Source organism: Halyomorpha halys, unplaced genomic scaffold, assembly GCF_000696795.3.
Source record: "Halyomorpha halys isolate HHAL.00 unplaced genomic scaffold, Hhal_1.1 Scaffold558.1, whole genome shotgun sequence".
Classification (NCBI taxonomy): Eukaryota; Metazoa; Arthropoda; class Insecta; order Hemiptera; family Pentatomidae; genus Halyomorpha; species Halyomorpha halys.
In genome coordinates, this window is record NW_027115474.1 from 35,720 (window position 1) to 51,182 (window position 15,463).

At 28.1% G+C, this 15,463-nt stretch overlaps 1 protein-coding gene across 6 annotated transcripts in view; it reads left to right on the forward strand.

Annotated features, from left to right (window-relative positions):
• put (activin A receptor type 2 punt) overlaps nt 1–15,463 on the forward strand; it is a 36,598-nt gene that overhangs the window by 16,076 nt on the left and 5,059 nt on the right. For 4 of the 6 annotated variants that reach the window (XM_014426176.2, XM_014426175.2, XM_024363619.2 and 1 more), the window contains exons 9-12: nt 1,410–1,547; nt 1,688–1,819; nt 3,891–4,039; nt 6,873–14,562. In XM_014426176.2, coding sequence (XP_014281662.1) covers nt 1,410–1,547; nt 1,688–1,819; nt 3,891–4,039; nt 6,873–6,891 — 438 coding nt within the window. In that variant the 3' untranslated portion in view covers nt 6,892–14,562. Of the gene's footprint in view, nt 1–1,409; nt 1,548–1,687; nt 1,820–3,890; nt 4,040–6,872; nt 14,563–15,463 lie in introns of those variants that run through there. The other 2 variants (XR_010844855.1, XR_010844856.1) reach the window with 1 other exon arrangement.

Here is a 15,463-nt window from a genome sequence, read left to right on the forward strand (position 1 = left end):
ATAGGTTATGTAGTACTATATAAATAGTACTTATTTATTCATATAAATGAATTTTTATTATCTACATTGCTGATTTTTACATTTTCTTTTATTTTACCTATCTTCATTTAGTCCCTTTTTATAATAAATATAGAGTGAATCGAAAGTAATAGCAAAAAAAATTTAAATAAACAAAACAAGCGCAAGAGTGTGGATAACGACGTTAGCTGCTTCCTTTATTTACTAAGCATTTGTGCAAGTCTTGGATTCGCAACAAGTGACAAACGTGTAGATCCAGCATAATCTTTCGATAAGATTCACCGTTCAAGAGTTTTATGGGCAAAAACAAAACAATAAAAAGACTTAATTTGTTACTTAATTTCTTTAATTCGCTACCTGGGACTACATCTGGACAAACGACCCACTTGGAATCGTCATACAAGACTGAAAAGACCTAGGAAACTACATGCTGATTCCGACTATTACAACACTTACTGGAGAAACAGTCTAAACTTCCAACTAATTACAAAAGACTCATTTATATGGCTATAATAAGCCTATCGGGACCTATGGAGTTGAGGGCTTTGGGACTCCACTAAACCTTTGAATTCCTCTCTTATTCAATTCTTACAATCCAAAATCCTCGAAGCTCCTTACTTTGTAACAAATAAATTTATCAATAAAAACCATAATGTTCCATATGCAAGCGATCTAGCCTGAATGGTATATCAGGCCTTCTATTATTAACTCCCTAACCATCCAAATCCACTTAGTAAAAAACCCCAAGGGGAGAAAAAAAATGCAGTTTTTCATCCCAATTTACGATTACTTTAATTAAAACTGTACATAATTACTAGTCAAAATTGATTAATCTATCAAGTATAGTTAGGTGGAATAAAAAATGGCGGCTGTTTCAAGATGTAAAAAAAAAAAAATAATTTTTCGTTTATGCATCTTAGCTTAGCTTTTCCTTAAGTAATAAACATTTAGATCTAGCTTTAGGCTGATGTGTGACAACGTACTAACTCCTCAGCTTTTTATATTCATGTACATTAGAGAATTTTATTTTTATTCCTGGATAGTAGTGGATAAAAAGTTTATAACTGCAAAATTGAATAAAACAATTTTTCAAACTAAATAAAAAGCTTCTTTCTGATCTAATCTGGTTGGCACTAGTAGTGAATTAGTCCTCAATCGTTCGTTCTTATGTTAATAAGGTTCTTATGTGTCCAAACAGAATGTATGCTTGTTTGGTCAAAACTAAATATATGTTAGTTTGGTCTGTTTTTTTCATAACTCTGAAATGTTTTATGATTTGTCAGTTATAACCTTTTTTAGAGAAAGCTTTTCATTTACATTATTAAAACTTTATTTCAAACCTTCCATGTTTGTCGATAATCGAATTTAAAAATAACTAACTCTGTCCGCAGGTGGGTACAAGGAGATACATGGCTCCAGAGGTTCTTGAAGGTGCCATCATCTTCTCAAGAGACCACTTCCTGAGAATTGACATGTATGCCTGTGGTCTAGTCCTTTGGGAGCTTGCGTCTCGATGCACTGCCCAAGATGTAAGTCTATATGTTACTCTAGTTAAAGCTTTTTTTTTTTTTTTTTTTTAATGATTTTGATTGTATTACTATATATTTTTAATTTAGCATGTAAAGCTGTTGTTTGTTTTATGTTATGTTATCAAAATGGATTTTTTTAGGGGCCAGTTGGAGAATATCAATTGCCATTCGAAGAAGAGGTTGGCCAACACCCTTCGCTTGAAGACATGCAAGAATGTGTTGTCAACAAGAAACAACGGCCTGCCATCAGTCCACAATGGAGGAACCATCCGGTATGATACATTTATTTGCTCTAACTTTAATAACAATATTATTAAGAGGAATGGAGAAAGTCTCTACTTATTCCAATGCACAGATAGGGGCCAAGAACAAATTATGATAACTATCGAGGAATCTCACTCCTGCCTATATGTTATAAAATAATTATGTTAATACTAACTATTTGAATATACTGAAGAAATTATTGGTGATTAAATAACTATTGATAAAATTTTTTCATTACGTCAAATATTGCAGAAAAAGTTATTTTTTAACAGGGTACTTCATCAGCTTTATATAGATTTCAAAAAGGTTTACAATTCTATTGACCGCTAGAAGTTGCATAATATTTTAATTGAACAGAGGATACTAAGGAAGTTAGTAAATCTAGTATAGATGTGGATGACTGAAACGTTTAATTAAAGTACGAATCGGTAATCATTAGGGATAGGATTTTTATGTTTTCACATATTTTTACCTGACCATGATATCTTCGATTCCTTACTAACTAACGATGTTTCAAGACATTTCTTGCCAAAAGAAGCCATTTTTATTTCACATATTTTTAAATATTTGGCCTTTTTTACATATTGTTACATATTTTGTTGTAAATCACATATTTTCTGAAATATTTGTTATTTTTTACATATTTTTAGATATTTTGTCCTGAATCATGTATTTCCTTAAATTATTTGTTCAATTGTAAATACATTTTTCGCAGCAGCTACGTAAAATTCAAGAGAACGCAAGAAACTTAAAGGTGAAATTTATCATTTATCATAAATAGTGCGTAAAAATTCTATATTTTCAGGTTTGAACACAAATTAAAAGCAATGGCAATAATAAATTTTCACACAGAATTACATCGAGAATTTCTCAGAATCAATTAAAAATAGCAAGAGTCTTATTCCTGTAGCATTTTCCTAGAATTTGTTTGTTTACTTCTCAATCCATTTCTCTGTTTACCCCCTTCCCATGGTCCTTTCTCATCTTAGTCTTGTTTCACTCCCCTAGTTTAATTACAATTACTAATTAATATCTTGTTATTGAACTGCTATGTTTTCTCTAAGTACATTTTTTTGTACATATTTTAACATAATTTCTTTAAAATATTATTCATATAATATATAAATTAAATAATACATATTTATTTAACTTTTTTAAGTTATAAAATTACTAATTAATTAGTAATTTATATTCTTGAATAATACATAATTTAAAAATATTTGACAATTTATTAGCACATATTTATGTACATATTTCAGATTTTTTAGCATATAAAAATCCTATCCCTAGTCATCATTATTCTGAGAAGTTTGAAGTTCGGTCGGGAATTAAACAAGGCGAATCTTTATCACCTGTCTTATTTAATCTAGCTCTAGAATATGTTATTAAAAATAAAAATGAATACTGAAAAAGGTTTAACTTTAGGTGAAAAAACACCAGTGTTTGGGTATGCTGATGATTTGGTATTATTGGGTGAGGACAAGGAAAGTAGAGAACTAAATACAACTACATTGATAAACTCCAGTAAGGAACTAAGTCTTGAAATAAATAGTGACAAACAAAATAGGTGGGTGGTTAGCAGCAGAAATGGAAGAAATTTCAGTGATATAAGATATAGGAGGAAATAGGATCCATAGATTATAGCATCCTATAAATAGGAGGTTATAGGATTGCAGCGTAGTATAAGATGGGCGTTTAAGGTTGTAGGGCTTAGCAATGAGTGGATCTCTACAATGTTAATAAACATTGAACCGACGATTAAACGACCAAGGGATAGACCGAAACTTAGATGGAAAGATTATGTTAAAACTGATTTAGTAAATTTGGTTTTGGAGGGGTTTCCTTGGAAAGATACAATGTTCTAAATTATGTTTTTTTACATAAAAAAAAGAAAAATTGATTTTTTTTTTCAAACCATGCGCTAAGAGGTTAAAGTATGAATGTTTATTAATACTATTTATAAATTAATTATTAAACTTGACATTAACAAATTTAGTCTTAGAATAACTGGAATAGTTAACTATTCATATTGATTTACCAAGTTATATTAATGCATTTATAAATTTAAATTGTTAACAGGGCTTAGTGGCATTGTGCGAAACAATGGAGGAGTGTTGGGACCAGGATGCTGAGGCGAGGCTGTCAGCTTCCTGCGTAGTCGAGAGAATTAAATCTCACTCCCAGCTAAGGGATCCTCAGAAGATCATAGATGTATCGTCGCCCAACCTGTGAGTTTTCTTCATCAAAAAAATAGCGATTAGGTCTGTTTAAGTTAGATAGGTTTAATGAACCTGTGTGGTGTTTAAATAATGTATTTATTAAATAAATTAAGGTATTGTTTCACAAAACAATGATTGTTCATGAAATGAAACAACTATTTGTCTTGAAATAGTGTTCATTGAAATATCTAAGATGACATGTATATACTTCCATACACCTAATTATTATGTATCAAAATTTGTGCAATGTAATCCGTTAAGGTTTACTAATTTATTTATTTAAACTACTTATGATACTAAAGTAGTGATTTGAGAAAAAGATGGTCGGGGGGAGGGGAGGGTGCGGTAAAAAAAGATACACAAATCAACTAAACTAATTTATTTGTGCCGATATTTCGACTTAAATTTCAGGCTTTTATTAGTTTTGAAAAACAAAACAAGATAAAAACATTAATTCAGAGAAATATTTAAATTAAAATAAAATAATAATTTAAAAACTTGGAAATATACATAAACATACAATAAATTAAGTAGTTTATAGTTGATTGATACAAATAGAAGATACAGGTATAGAGATAAGAGGTATAGAGGTAAGAATTGTACAAAACAAATGATAAAAAAGTTATTAAAAAAACTTCAATGTAACAGTGCTCAATCTAAAAAATGAAATTAACATAATGAAGTGTACAAGAACAGAAGAAAATGTAAAGGATGAGTAATAGAATTTAAGCAATACAGACGAGTAAAGATTAATAAGCTAAAATAAATATACAATGTTCGGAAAAGTTAATGTGGAAGGAACAAGGGAGAAGAAATATTTTAGTTTATTAATTTTTACTCATCTATAGGGGTATTCATGATGTTGTGTTAAATGTTATATGTTTTACCATGTTAAATGTTATAACTATAGGATTGTGAGCAGCCCTATTTGAAGTCATGTTAAACGTTAAATGCATAAGAGTCCCTAGCGGATTTTCTCAGCAACTTGTTGTATAAGCCTTTATGTTTATAACCTTCCTTCCAGACCCTCATGTTATTGTTTACTTCAGTTTTGATTTAAGTAATTAATTAAAACATGCCTAGAGTGAGTGAAAAGTGGAATTTGTGTGAAAGTTTAGCTTATGAGTGTCTTATTGATCTTCAAACTTGTGAAGAAGAGAATGAAGATGAGCTAATTGACAACTGTATTGAAAGTCACAACAACTAATATGGCGGCGATCTCAACTGGTCTATTGTGTGACGTCATTCTCGATTTAACAGACCAAGTAACAGACTCTCAGCCATGTTAAATGTTATTTCGTTTTACCACGGCAAAAGAAGGCCATTTTTTTTTTTATTTAACACGAGTTTTTCCATTTAACACGCTTTAACATAGATCATGAATACCCCTTATATTTCTGTTCATCTTTTATCATTCTTCTTCTTTCCCTTCCTCCTGGTGCCTTTCAGCGTGGGCGTGCCCCTGTCTAGACAAATAGTTCTATCCCGAGCCAGCACCCTTATAGCATCCCAGTTTTTTCCTCTTCTCTCTTCCACTTTAGGGATGTAGTCTTTCCATTGTATTCTGGGGCTCCCTCTTGGACGTTTATTAGATATCCCATATGAATCCTACGCTTCTTATGAAGTTCAATAATTCTTTTGGGTTTATTCTAGAAATGTCTTCAGGTTCCATTCTGTCCTGTCCCAGATACTGTAATCTTCTGAATGCAAGGGCTTCACATTCACACAGAATGTGCTGTGCCTTTTCTTCATCTTCCATACATAGACGACAAGTGGAATTCTCCACCAGCCTCATCTTCTTAAGATGATATTTTAAGGGGCAGTGGCCCGTGAGGAGTCCTGTATCGTCCTAAGTTCATTTCTAGTTAGGTTAAGGTAAAATTTTGCCTTTTCCTCTGATATTTTAATAAAGAGCTTGGATTGTTTCATACCTGGTTTCAGCATCCAATATGTTTCCTTCTCTTTTTGTCCCCAGGAGTTAACCACATTCCTGATTGCACTTCCAGATATGCTGCAATATGGCTCAGGGCATATTAGCATCATTTCTGATCCCTTCCTAGCTAGGGTATCTGCCATCTCATTACCTTCAATCCCCTCATGCCCTGGGGTCCACATCAGGGTCAGTTTATTGCCTCTGGCTAATTCCTTTAGTCTCTCTAGGCAATTCCAGACTAGCCCTGATTTTATAGTATAGGACATTATTGCCTTTAAAGCAGCCTGGCTGTCTTATATTATATAAATCCTTTTTTCTTTTGGATTGTTTTTAATGTTTTCTAATGCCGCTATTTCTATGGCGTGTATTTCAGTTTGGAAGACAGTTGGGTATATTCCCATTGCTAGGGTTCTTTTGCAATTAGGTTTCACTGAATTAAGGTTGTCTTGTTTTGTTTTTCAAACCTGATAAAGGCCTTAAATTCAGGTCGCAACTTTGGCACAAATAAATAAGTTTTGTTTATTTGTATGTTTCGCCTGCACGCTTGACCATCTTCTCGCCATATCCTACAGTCAACTGTTAACACCTTGTAGGAGTGATTGATTACAAACCTAAAAATGTATTGCAGTCATTTTGAAAAATCTGCTATATTAAGCCTACAAACATCACAAGAAGGTACATCTTTTATGAAAGATGTTCAAACGAGCTTTTTATGGTTACTTTTTACTGTAACTTATCTCTATATGAAATAAATAGCGATTATGGAAAATTTTGAATTCCAGTTTTCGACAGAAATACAAATTTAATTTTTTTTCTTCTTTTGATTATTCATATTATTGATTATAATTTAGAAATTATTGATTCAGTTTAATTTTATAATAAATTAATTGTTTGTTATTTGCTTTTCAGGATGGACTTGGGCCATTAGCTCAACTTGGGGCCGATCTGTTTGTCTACCTCTCTTCATTACAAGTTGTGTATATAGTTGTAAATATGAACGTATCTCTATGAACCTATCTGTATTTATATTTATATTCATATAGAAAGGTACATTCATATTTTATTTTTTATTTTGTAAAGAGTAAAACATCAGTTTATTTTTTTTATTTTATTTTATTTTTTACCGAATTAACCTTTTTAAACAAGGGATTCTTTTTTCCTATTGTCTATTCTAATTAAAGAATTGAAAAAAAAAAAGTTCAAAATATAAAATTGAAATTAAATATCAAATGATTTTGATTAGGACACATTTGTATTTGATTAGAATTGTGTATATTTGTTGATTATTTTCTGAAATTACCTCAGTGGCAAATATGACATAATAAAGTGGAATGAGTGTTTTTGTATGCATGTGTGTGTGTGTCTGTGAGAGAGAGAAAGTATGTATAATAGAATTTTGTGAGATAATGTGTGTTGTACCTTTGTAGAAACAGTTGCCTCATGTAATAACAAAACATATATTTTTTTATATAGCCTAATATTCTATCTACGTAAGTATGTTAATTGAGGAGACTTACACGCTACCTATATGTGTATGGCATAAATACATACATATATGTACATATATAATTATTGTTAGCTAGAATTAGCTTCTATTTAGTAGAAATATGTTTGACTGTTTGTATCCATGTCTTGACGGGTATCTATATTGTGAATAGTCGATAACTACTTAATATTAATCAACTACACACGTTATACAAATAAATATTATTTGTATAATACCTCTAATGGTTTCTTCCAAATATTGTAACGTTTATTGGTCTGATTAGTTTTCCATCGCAGTCGTAAAAGTATTATGGAGTGAAGGAGGCACATATGCCTTTTACTCCTATTTTGATAATAAAATATTTCTTATCTCTATACCTTTGATTCTTTTGTATTTTTAATGAAGAAAACTTTTGGTAAATGTTCTGAATTTCTTTTCTTTCTTGTTATTTGCCTTTTTTTTTTTTTTTATGATGTCTAATACTGTATTTTTCTGATAGCCGTTTCTTGTTTCTCATTCTTAATATTTAGCTTTCCTGAGTATACTTAATGTTGTGACCGTCATGTCTGAATGGAGTTTATTGTAGCTTTATTAATATTATTGTTAAGTGGGTAGTATTTGGGCCATTGCTTTTTCTTTTGAATACTAAGAAAAAGGTTTCGTTAAGCATTGTCGATTTTCAAACGATTTGTCTTCCATGCAAAAGAAATTATAAAGAAATTGATTCAGAACATGTTGGTATGTCATGTTTCTTAAAGCTATATTACTCTTAAACAATTATACTGATTTGTTTAAAAATAAAATTCTGTTAGTTGTTACAATTGGAGTATATACGGTATTTACATTTTTAAATTTAAGTTTAAATCAATAATTTTTACCATTGCTTGTTTTTATTTTTGTAATGACCATTGGCCTGTTTTTTTTGTATTAAAATACCTTAAATATGTCGTGACGAACTACTCAAATTGTGCTATGAAATAGCATAAATAAGTAGTATTATTTCTTTAATATGACTTATGAAAAAATCCCTTAATTGTAAAAGAAATAAAATAGAAAATAGTTCTTTTTCTTTAATAATTGTAATTAAATTACACAAATGAAAAATGAGAAATTATAAGTGTGAATCATTTTATTTTTTTATTTTGATTTCAATTAAAGAAGTAAAAATATTAACAAATAAATGAATTTTTAACTTTTTTAAATACTGAAACGTCAATAAGCACCTGGTTATGTAGTAATCCACTTAATGAAATAAAACTTCTCTTAGAGCTTGTTGCTGATTAAATCGCGGTCTCCCTATACTGAATTCAACAGTAAAATTCATATTGTTATTAGGTACTAATCGTTTTCTTTAAATATATTTCCTCTATATTTGGCTCTTGTTAATTAATTATTAATTTTTTTTCTTCGACCGTTTTAATTAAAAAGGGAAAATTGAACAGCTCCATAAATTATCATGGTAAATATAATGTATTGATTATCGTAGTGAAGATAACTAATATTTTTCAAAATAGTGCATTTGTTTATCCTTAATGTCAATAAATCAGTTTTAACTCTATTGCTTGTCTAAATTGTTTTTAGAGTCGAATTTCTAAACTTAATTATTTTTTTCAAAAGATCTGCCAAATAGGTCATGTTTATATTTCACTTCAGTACTTTAGTTTTATACAAAAAATTGTATCATTAATCAACCTTTTTTTTAAAATGTATTATCACCGTTGTTGCAAACTAAATTTCATATTTTTTAATGAAAAAGGCCAATCTTGTAACTTAGTCCCCATAAGGATACTTACTGTTCCACTGCAATTAAATTAAATGCAATAAGCATCCTTGGTATTAGGATTAATATGCATTTTATTTTCTGCTTGTTCATTTCAGGTTGTGATAGTTTTCCAAAGAGATTCATCTGGCCTTGATAAAGTTACCTTTCTTTGTAATTTTTTAATTATTAAAACTTGGTTAGTGATATATGATCCCCTGCTTCCTTGATGTCTTTCATTACTTCGTTAATGAACGGAGATAATGAGTAAAATAATCTAAGCAATGGAAGAGAAAATATCTAACATTTGCTTTTAATTTAATAACTACATTAAAAGCATAAGATGAAAGGTATGATTTCTAGAAGGAAGATTTTAAAATTGTTACCGAACCCACTGTCAAGTAGAACGGACAGGATACATAGGTAGTGTTTTTATTATGCGGAAAGTCTCGCCTCTGATCTATCTTCTATTTGTTGTTCCTATGTAACTTACCTAGAGTTTGTAGTGTTCGTAGTTCTATTATCTGTGTAGTTGTTTCTTTCTGTTTATATTTATTACTGTAGGAACTGTTAGAAAAAAAAAAAAAAACATTAAAAAGTTCTATATAAAACTAAATTAAAAAAAAGAAAAAAAAAGACTTAACACATAGTACAAACTAAAAAAGGACACGTAAATTTTTATAATAATGAATTTTGTATTGACCGTCGAGTGCAATATATGGACATTGACGTGCTCCGCAATATGTAATGTATTGTGTACTCATTTTATATGATGCTGTTCCCCAACTGATTTTTTAAAACGATAGCTCAAGCCCGAGTAAGTTCACTACCTAAAGAAGATAGGTCTTTTATTTTAAATTAAACTGTTTGATATTGTTCTATTCTTCTCTTTTTTTTTTGTTTGTGTAATTTTGGAAAATTATTAATAAAATTAATTTTTGTAGTTTTTAAATACATTAATAATTTTTTTTTTTAGTTATGAATATATTTTATTAATGTATAAGAAATTGTTTTCTTGTATAGACTTTATGTAACCAATACAGAGAGTCGTGTTGTATAGTCGAGGTGTTAAGCAGTGAAAAGTGCCTGATTCATGTAGATTTAAGTTTTTCTAGTAGATAAGATAAGTTTAACACTTTCACTTACAAACGACACGTTATGTTGTTAACATCTGTTATGTGTGTTGTAAACATTAACAACGTTTAGTTAGTTTGGTTATAGTTTCTAACTGTTCTTTTTTTTTTAAATTTGTTTATTCTTTTTAAATTTAATTTCTATTCTTTCTAAATAATCATTAATTAAGTTTTATGTTGTTTTTTCTTTTTAATTATTTTTTTGTATAATGAATTTCTAAAAAAAAAAATTTAATTTAGTTAAATTGGAAAAGTTGTATATTACCTCATTAGAAATGGGTTGGGCTATTATATCTTAGAGTGAAGCAATTTCTATTCAATTAGTTTAATTTTTTTTTCTTTTATTTGTCAAGTATTTCTCACGTTGATTGAAGCGGTATATTTGCTTTCAATCAAAATTTATAATAGTTGGAACAGATCAGAGATGGGCAAAAAATTAGCTATAATTAAAATCGCCATGGATACGACTCTTATTTATGAATGATTGAATGAATGAATTATGAATGAACCATTGATAAATAAATATCGTATCCATGACAACTATAGCTATTAGTTTCAACTATAACTAATTTTTTCCCAACTCTGGAACAGATACGAAATAAGGTGCAAAATGAAAGAGATTTTTCTTTTACAATTTATAAAAGTGCCAAAATTGTACTATACTTGTTGAAAATATTTCAAACTTAAACTGCTCATCTGTTTCCTGAGTCAGGCATAGAGCTCGTAAAAAGATTTACAGATTCCATGCCAAATCAGATTTTTTATATTGTTTCTCTCATGTGATAGTTTATTGATCGTTTAATTTAAAAAATATATAAATGATGTGGAAAGGGAAGTGTAAATTTTAAAATAAAACATTTATGTTTATTCAATATCGAGGAGTAAAATTAAAAATTTTTTTTTTCCAAAGCAAATTTTTAAGAAAATAAAAATAAGTTGTACAGTGAAAAGTATAAATAAACAAGAATTATAAAAAAAAAAATTATTAGACGATCAATGAAAACGGAAATAATAACGAATAAAAAGTAGATAAAATACAAATATAAAAATACAGTACACACTAAAAGATGGAAAATAATAATAAAATAAAGGTCAAGGGAAAAAAAGAAGTATTTTTTTCTTGACCTTTTTATTTTATTGTTATTTTCCATCTTATAGTGAGTACTATATTTTTATATTTCCGTTTTCATTAATTTTCTAATACTTATTTGTAATTCTTGTTTATTTATACTTTTCAGTGTACATCTTTTTTTTTTTTTTTTTAATTTACTTTTTTCATTTTTATAATTAACTTTCATATATTTAAAAATTTTTTTTTGTCTAATTTTGATATGAGAATTATAATTTGCTAATTAAATTTGGAAATAATACTTCTATGGATTTTAAAATCGTCCCAATCCTTTTAAGTGAAAAGTCGCTTGTATAAATATTTTTAACCCTCTTGTTGTGCACAATAAAATGCAAAATGCATATAGATTAAATTTATTTGTGATATCGGGTGATCGAAATATTTGAAAAAATAAAAAATTCATTTCAATGTGATGTTATATTGTAAAAAATTTGTTTTAAATTAATTAAAGAGTTACTCCCTAAAATGGTTATAACTCAAATTTCTTCAAACTTTTCCGGTGTAATTGAAATAAAATATTTTCACTTTTGGTGCATAAGTACCTTTCTTAAGGATTAAATACTGATTCATTACTATCCACAGTCAAATAAAAGTTTTTTTATACTGAAAATGTCAATTTTATCAATTTCTAATGTGAAATTTTGTCATTTATATACATTAATTAATAATAATGTTAATTATATATAAATTTAACCATTTTATTCAAGATAATCTTTTTTTAAATAAGTGGTTTTCAAATTTTTTTAAACTATATGTATATAAATGACAAAATTTCTCAATAGAAATTGATAAAATTGACCAATATGAGGATACAATAGTACATGAGTATGGGGTGAATCCTGAAACGTTGTACAAGTACAAAATATATTTCTTCCCCTCAGCATTTTTAGAAAGTTAAATTACTATTTGAGTTCTTTTGAGCGCAACTGGGTCATCTTCCTTGCATAAATTATAGTTTTTCCATTCCATAATAGTCTTCCAAACTAAAAGCCAACTTGAAAATAAGTTAATAAACAACAATAGAAATTTTCAAAAGAATTAATTTAATGATGTTAAAAAAATTAAAAATTTTCATCTAAATGATCATTCTATATGTGCCAAGTAAACTTAAAAAAAAATTAACAATAAAATTACTTTATAATAATTAGTGCTAGAATTCATGGAGAAGTTAAAGTAAATTATTAGAAATTATTCAATTTCAGGTATAAGTGTGACTGCCCGATGTTAGAAATGTATTGTGCCCAACTGAGGGTTAATACTATGTCGCACTTTTTATTTATTTTTTTTGTGTGGATTCATATTATTGCTATTTTACTTATTTTTTACGTTATGAAAAAGTTAGTGTCCCTTTATCCATCATTATTAATTTTTTATTGTCTTTGAATATTTGAATACTGATTACTATTTTTTTTGGGCTATAGATTTATTTGTAGTAAAACATTATTAATTGTTAAAGGATAAGAATTTATTTTATACATTAAAATTTAATTCGGCATTTTATATTATTATTATCATTTGAGCATATATTTAACTATGTTTGTTATTTAAACAAAATTTGTTTAAAATAGTTTTATATTTTTATTTACCATTTTTATATCATATAAATGTATAGTTTATTGTATAAAAAAAAAAATCATTTAATTCGTTATAAATTATATTAGCGACAGATAACATTATTTTGATAGTGATGTAAACTTGTATTTTAACAGAAGAAATATGAAATTTAAAAAAAAAAAAAAAAATATTCCCACAATATATCTTACCATAATTGAATAGAAGATTGTCATTATTTTTAAGTCTACCTTTTTGTATTTATAGTAGAGTCGATGATATTTTGGTATGTTGATAGAATATTGGAAATGTCTATGTAAGGATATATTTATATAAGGGACCTCGTTTGTAATATAGGAAAGAATTTAATAATTTTGGATGCAAGTATAGCTGACATATTGATTTAGTCAGCGTTCATGAATAGTCTGACTACTGTAATGCTAAGTCTTCTTTGTTACGAGAATAAGCTATGAAGGGTTGAGATTTTCAAAAATAGATGTTGTGCTTCGTAATAATTTTTCCCTGTTCTGAGTAATGAAAACATTTTTTTTTTTTTTTTCAAATATTTTGGTATTTTTAAGCCAATGATGGTGAACTTTTATGTGTTCTTAAAATAGTTCAATTGATAAATAAACATCAGGAAATATAATTTATAATATATTTCTAATAATAAATTGTTTCATAAAAGCTCCTATGGACCACTGGTTGGGAACGCTGTTTTAAATGTTATTGGATGCTGAAAATAGTGTCTTGATAATAAAGGATGAGTGAAAAATTGGCAATACCTGTGGATTTTCATGGGTTAAAAGCATTCATAAGTGATGCGTGTCGTAGGTTTGTTCACCATCATTGACACAAAATATTATTTAATAGTAAATTTACATAGCATAATCAGTATGGCGATGTATTTAACGTTAATGGATTTGGCTCATTCCATTTAGAATTAAATCTGTTATTTTATTGAAAATTTTATCATCGATCAACTGTACTCAAGGTCTTTGTTTAAAATGTTATTTGATTTTTAAATGAAATTTTGATCTCTCCCTTTCATAATTAGAAAAGATCTTGTTTTACCACTCGAACTTAAAATTTGAAGTATTTGAATTGTTCTAATACTTGTAAAATTTTATGAATATCTCGGTTTTTAATTATAAGGGACTTATTGCTGATAAAAAAAAACTCACTTTACCCTATTGTTTTGATATTTATCTTCCAAGTTGGCACCTCTTTTGTTATAAGAGATAAACTGAGATCATAAAATTTGTATTGATTTATTGTAATATATTTATTGTTTGTAAATAAATGATTAAATTGTTGCTTCACTCTTACGAGATTGTGTAGTGATGAAATCTCTACTAATAACACATAAGTTTTTGATGTTTATGTTTGATACGAAATAGTTTAGCGACTCTGTGGCGCATTGTTGTTCTAATTTCACTTGTTATAATATCAATTTTTTTTTATTGTACTAATGTTAGTCACAGTCCTATTTTTAAGTGATCATGTTCCTTTTTTACCAATCAATTTCTATGTGCCAATTACATGTGATTTTATTTTTCTTTTCAACCCCATCCCCTGTGATCATGAATAGAATTCTTTCTCATATTTGTATTTGCCTGTATGTGTTCATACACATTGTATATATGATGAAAAAGTGAAATTTACAATTCAAGTGAAATTATTTATATGATTGTGTATCTATACATACATGAGGATTTAATACTAATATTTTGTAGGATTATTTGTAATACAGTCTGAGGTAAAATTTAATTAATACATTAACTTATGATTAATAGGTTTATTATTGTATATGTATGGTGAAATAAATACACTCACATATATGTATATCTATCTATCTATATGTATGTGTATATTTCTCTATGTCTTTTAATGATCAGGTTCCTTAAGTGCCTTTCAAATCTAGACTAGTTTTCATTAGTGGCTCTCAAACAAAGGGCAATTTCAAAGCCCCCCTATAATAAAATGGTTTCCATGAATTAATAAGGGGTATTCATGATGTGTTAAATGTGAAATGTTTTACCATACTAAATGCTAAAAGTATAGGATTGTGAGCTGCCCTATCTAGAGTCATGTTAAATGTTGAATACATAAGAGCCCCTAGCGGATTTTATGAGCAACTTATTTTATAACCTTTCCTTTCACAACTTCATGCTATTGTTTACTTCTAAGTTTTGATTGCAGTAATTTATTACAAGATGCCTAAATTTTGTGAAAAGTGGAAGTTTGGCTACTGAGTGTCTTGTTAGTCTTCTTCCTTTACAAGTTAAAGAATCAAGATGAGCTAATTGACAAGTGTCATTACATTGTTATTATTATCAATTGCTTTATTAGTTTCTAAAAACATCCAAAACAAAATGTGACGAGCTCAGTTCATCTGTTGCATGACGCCATTCTCCATTTAACAGACCTAGTAACAGATTC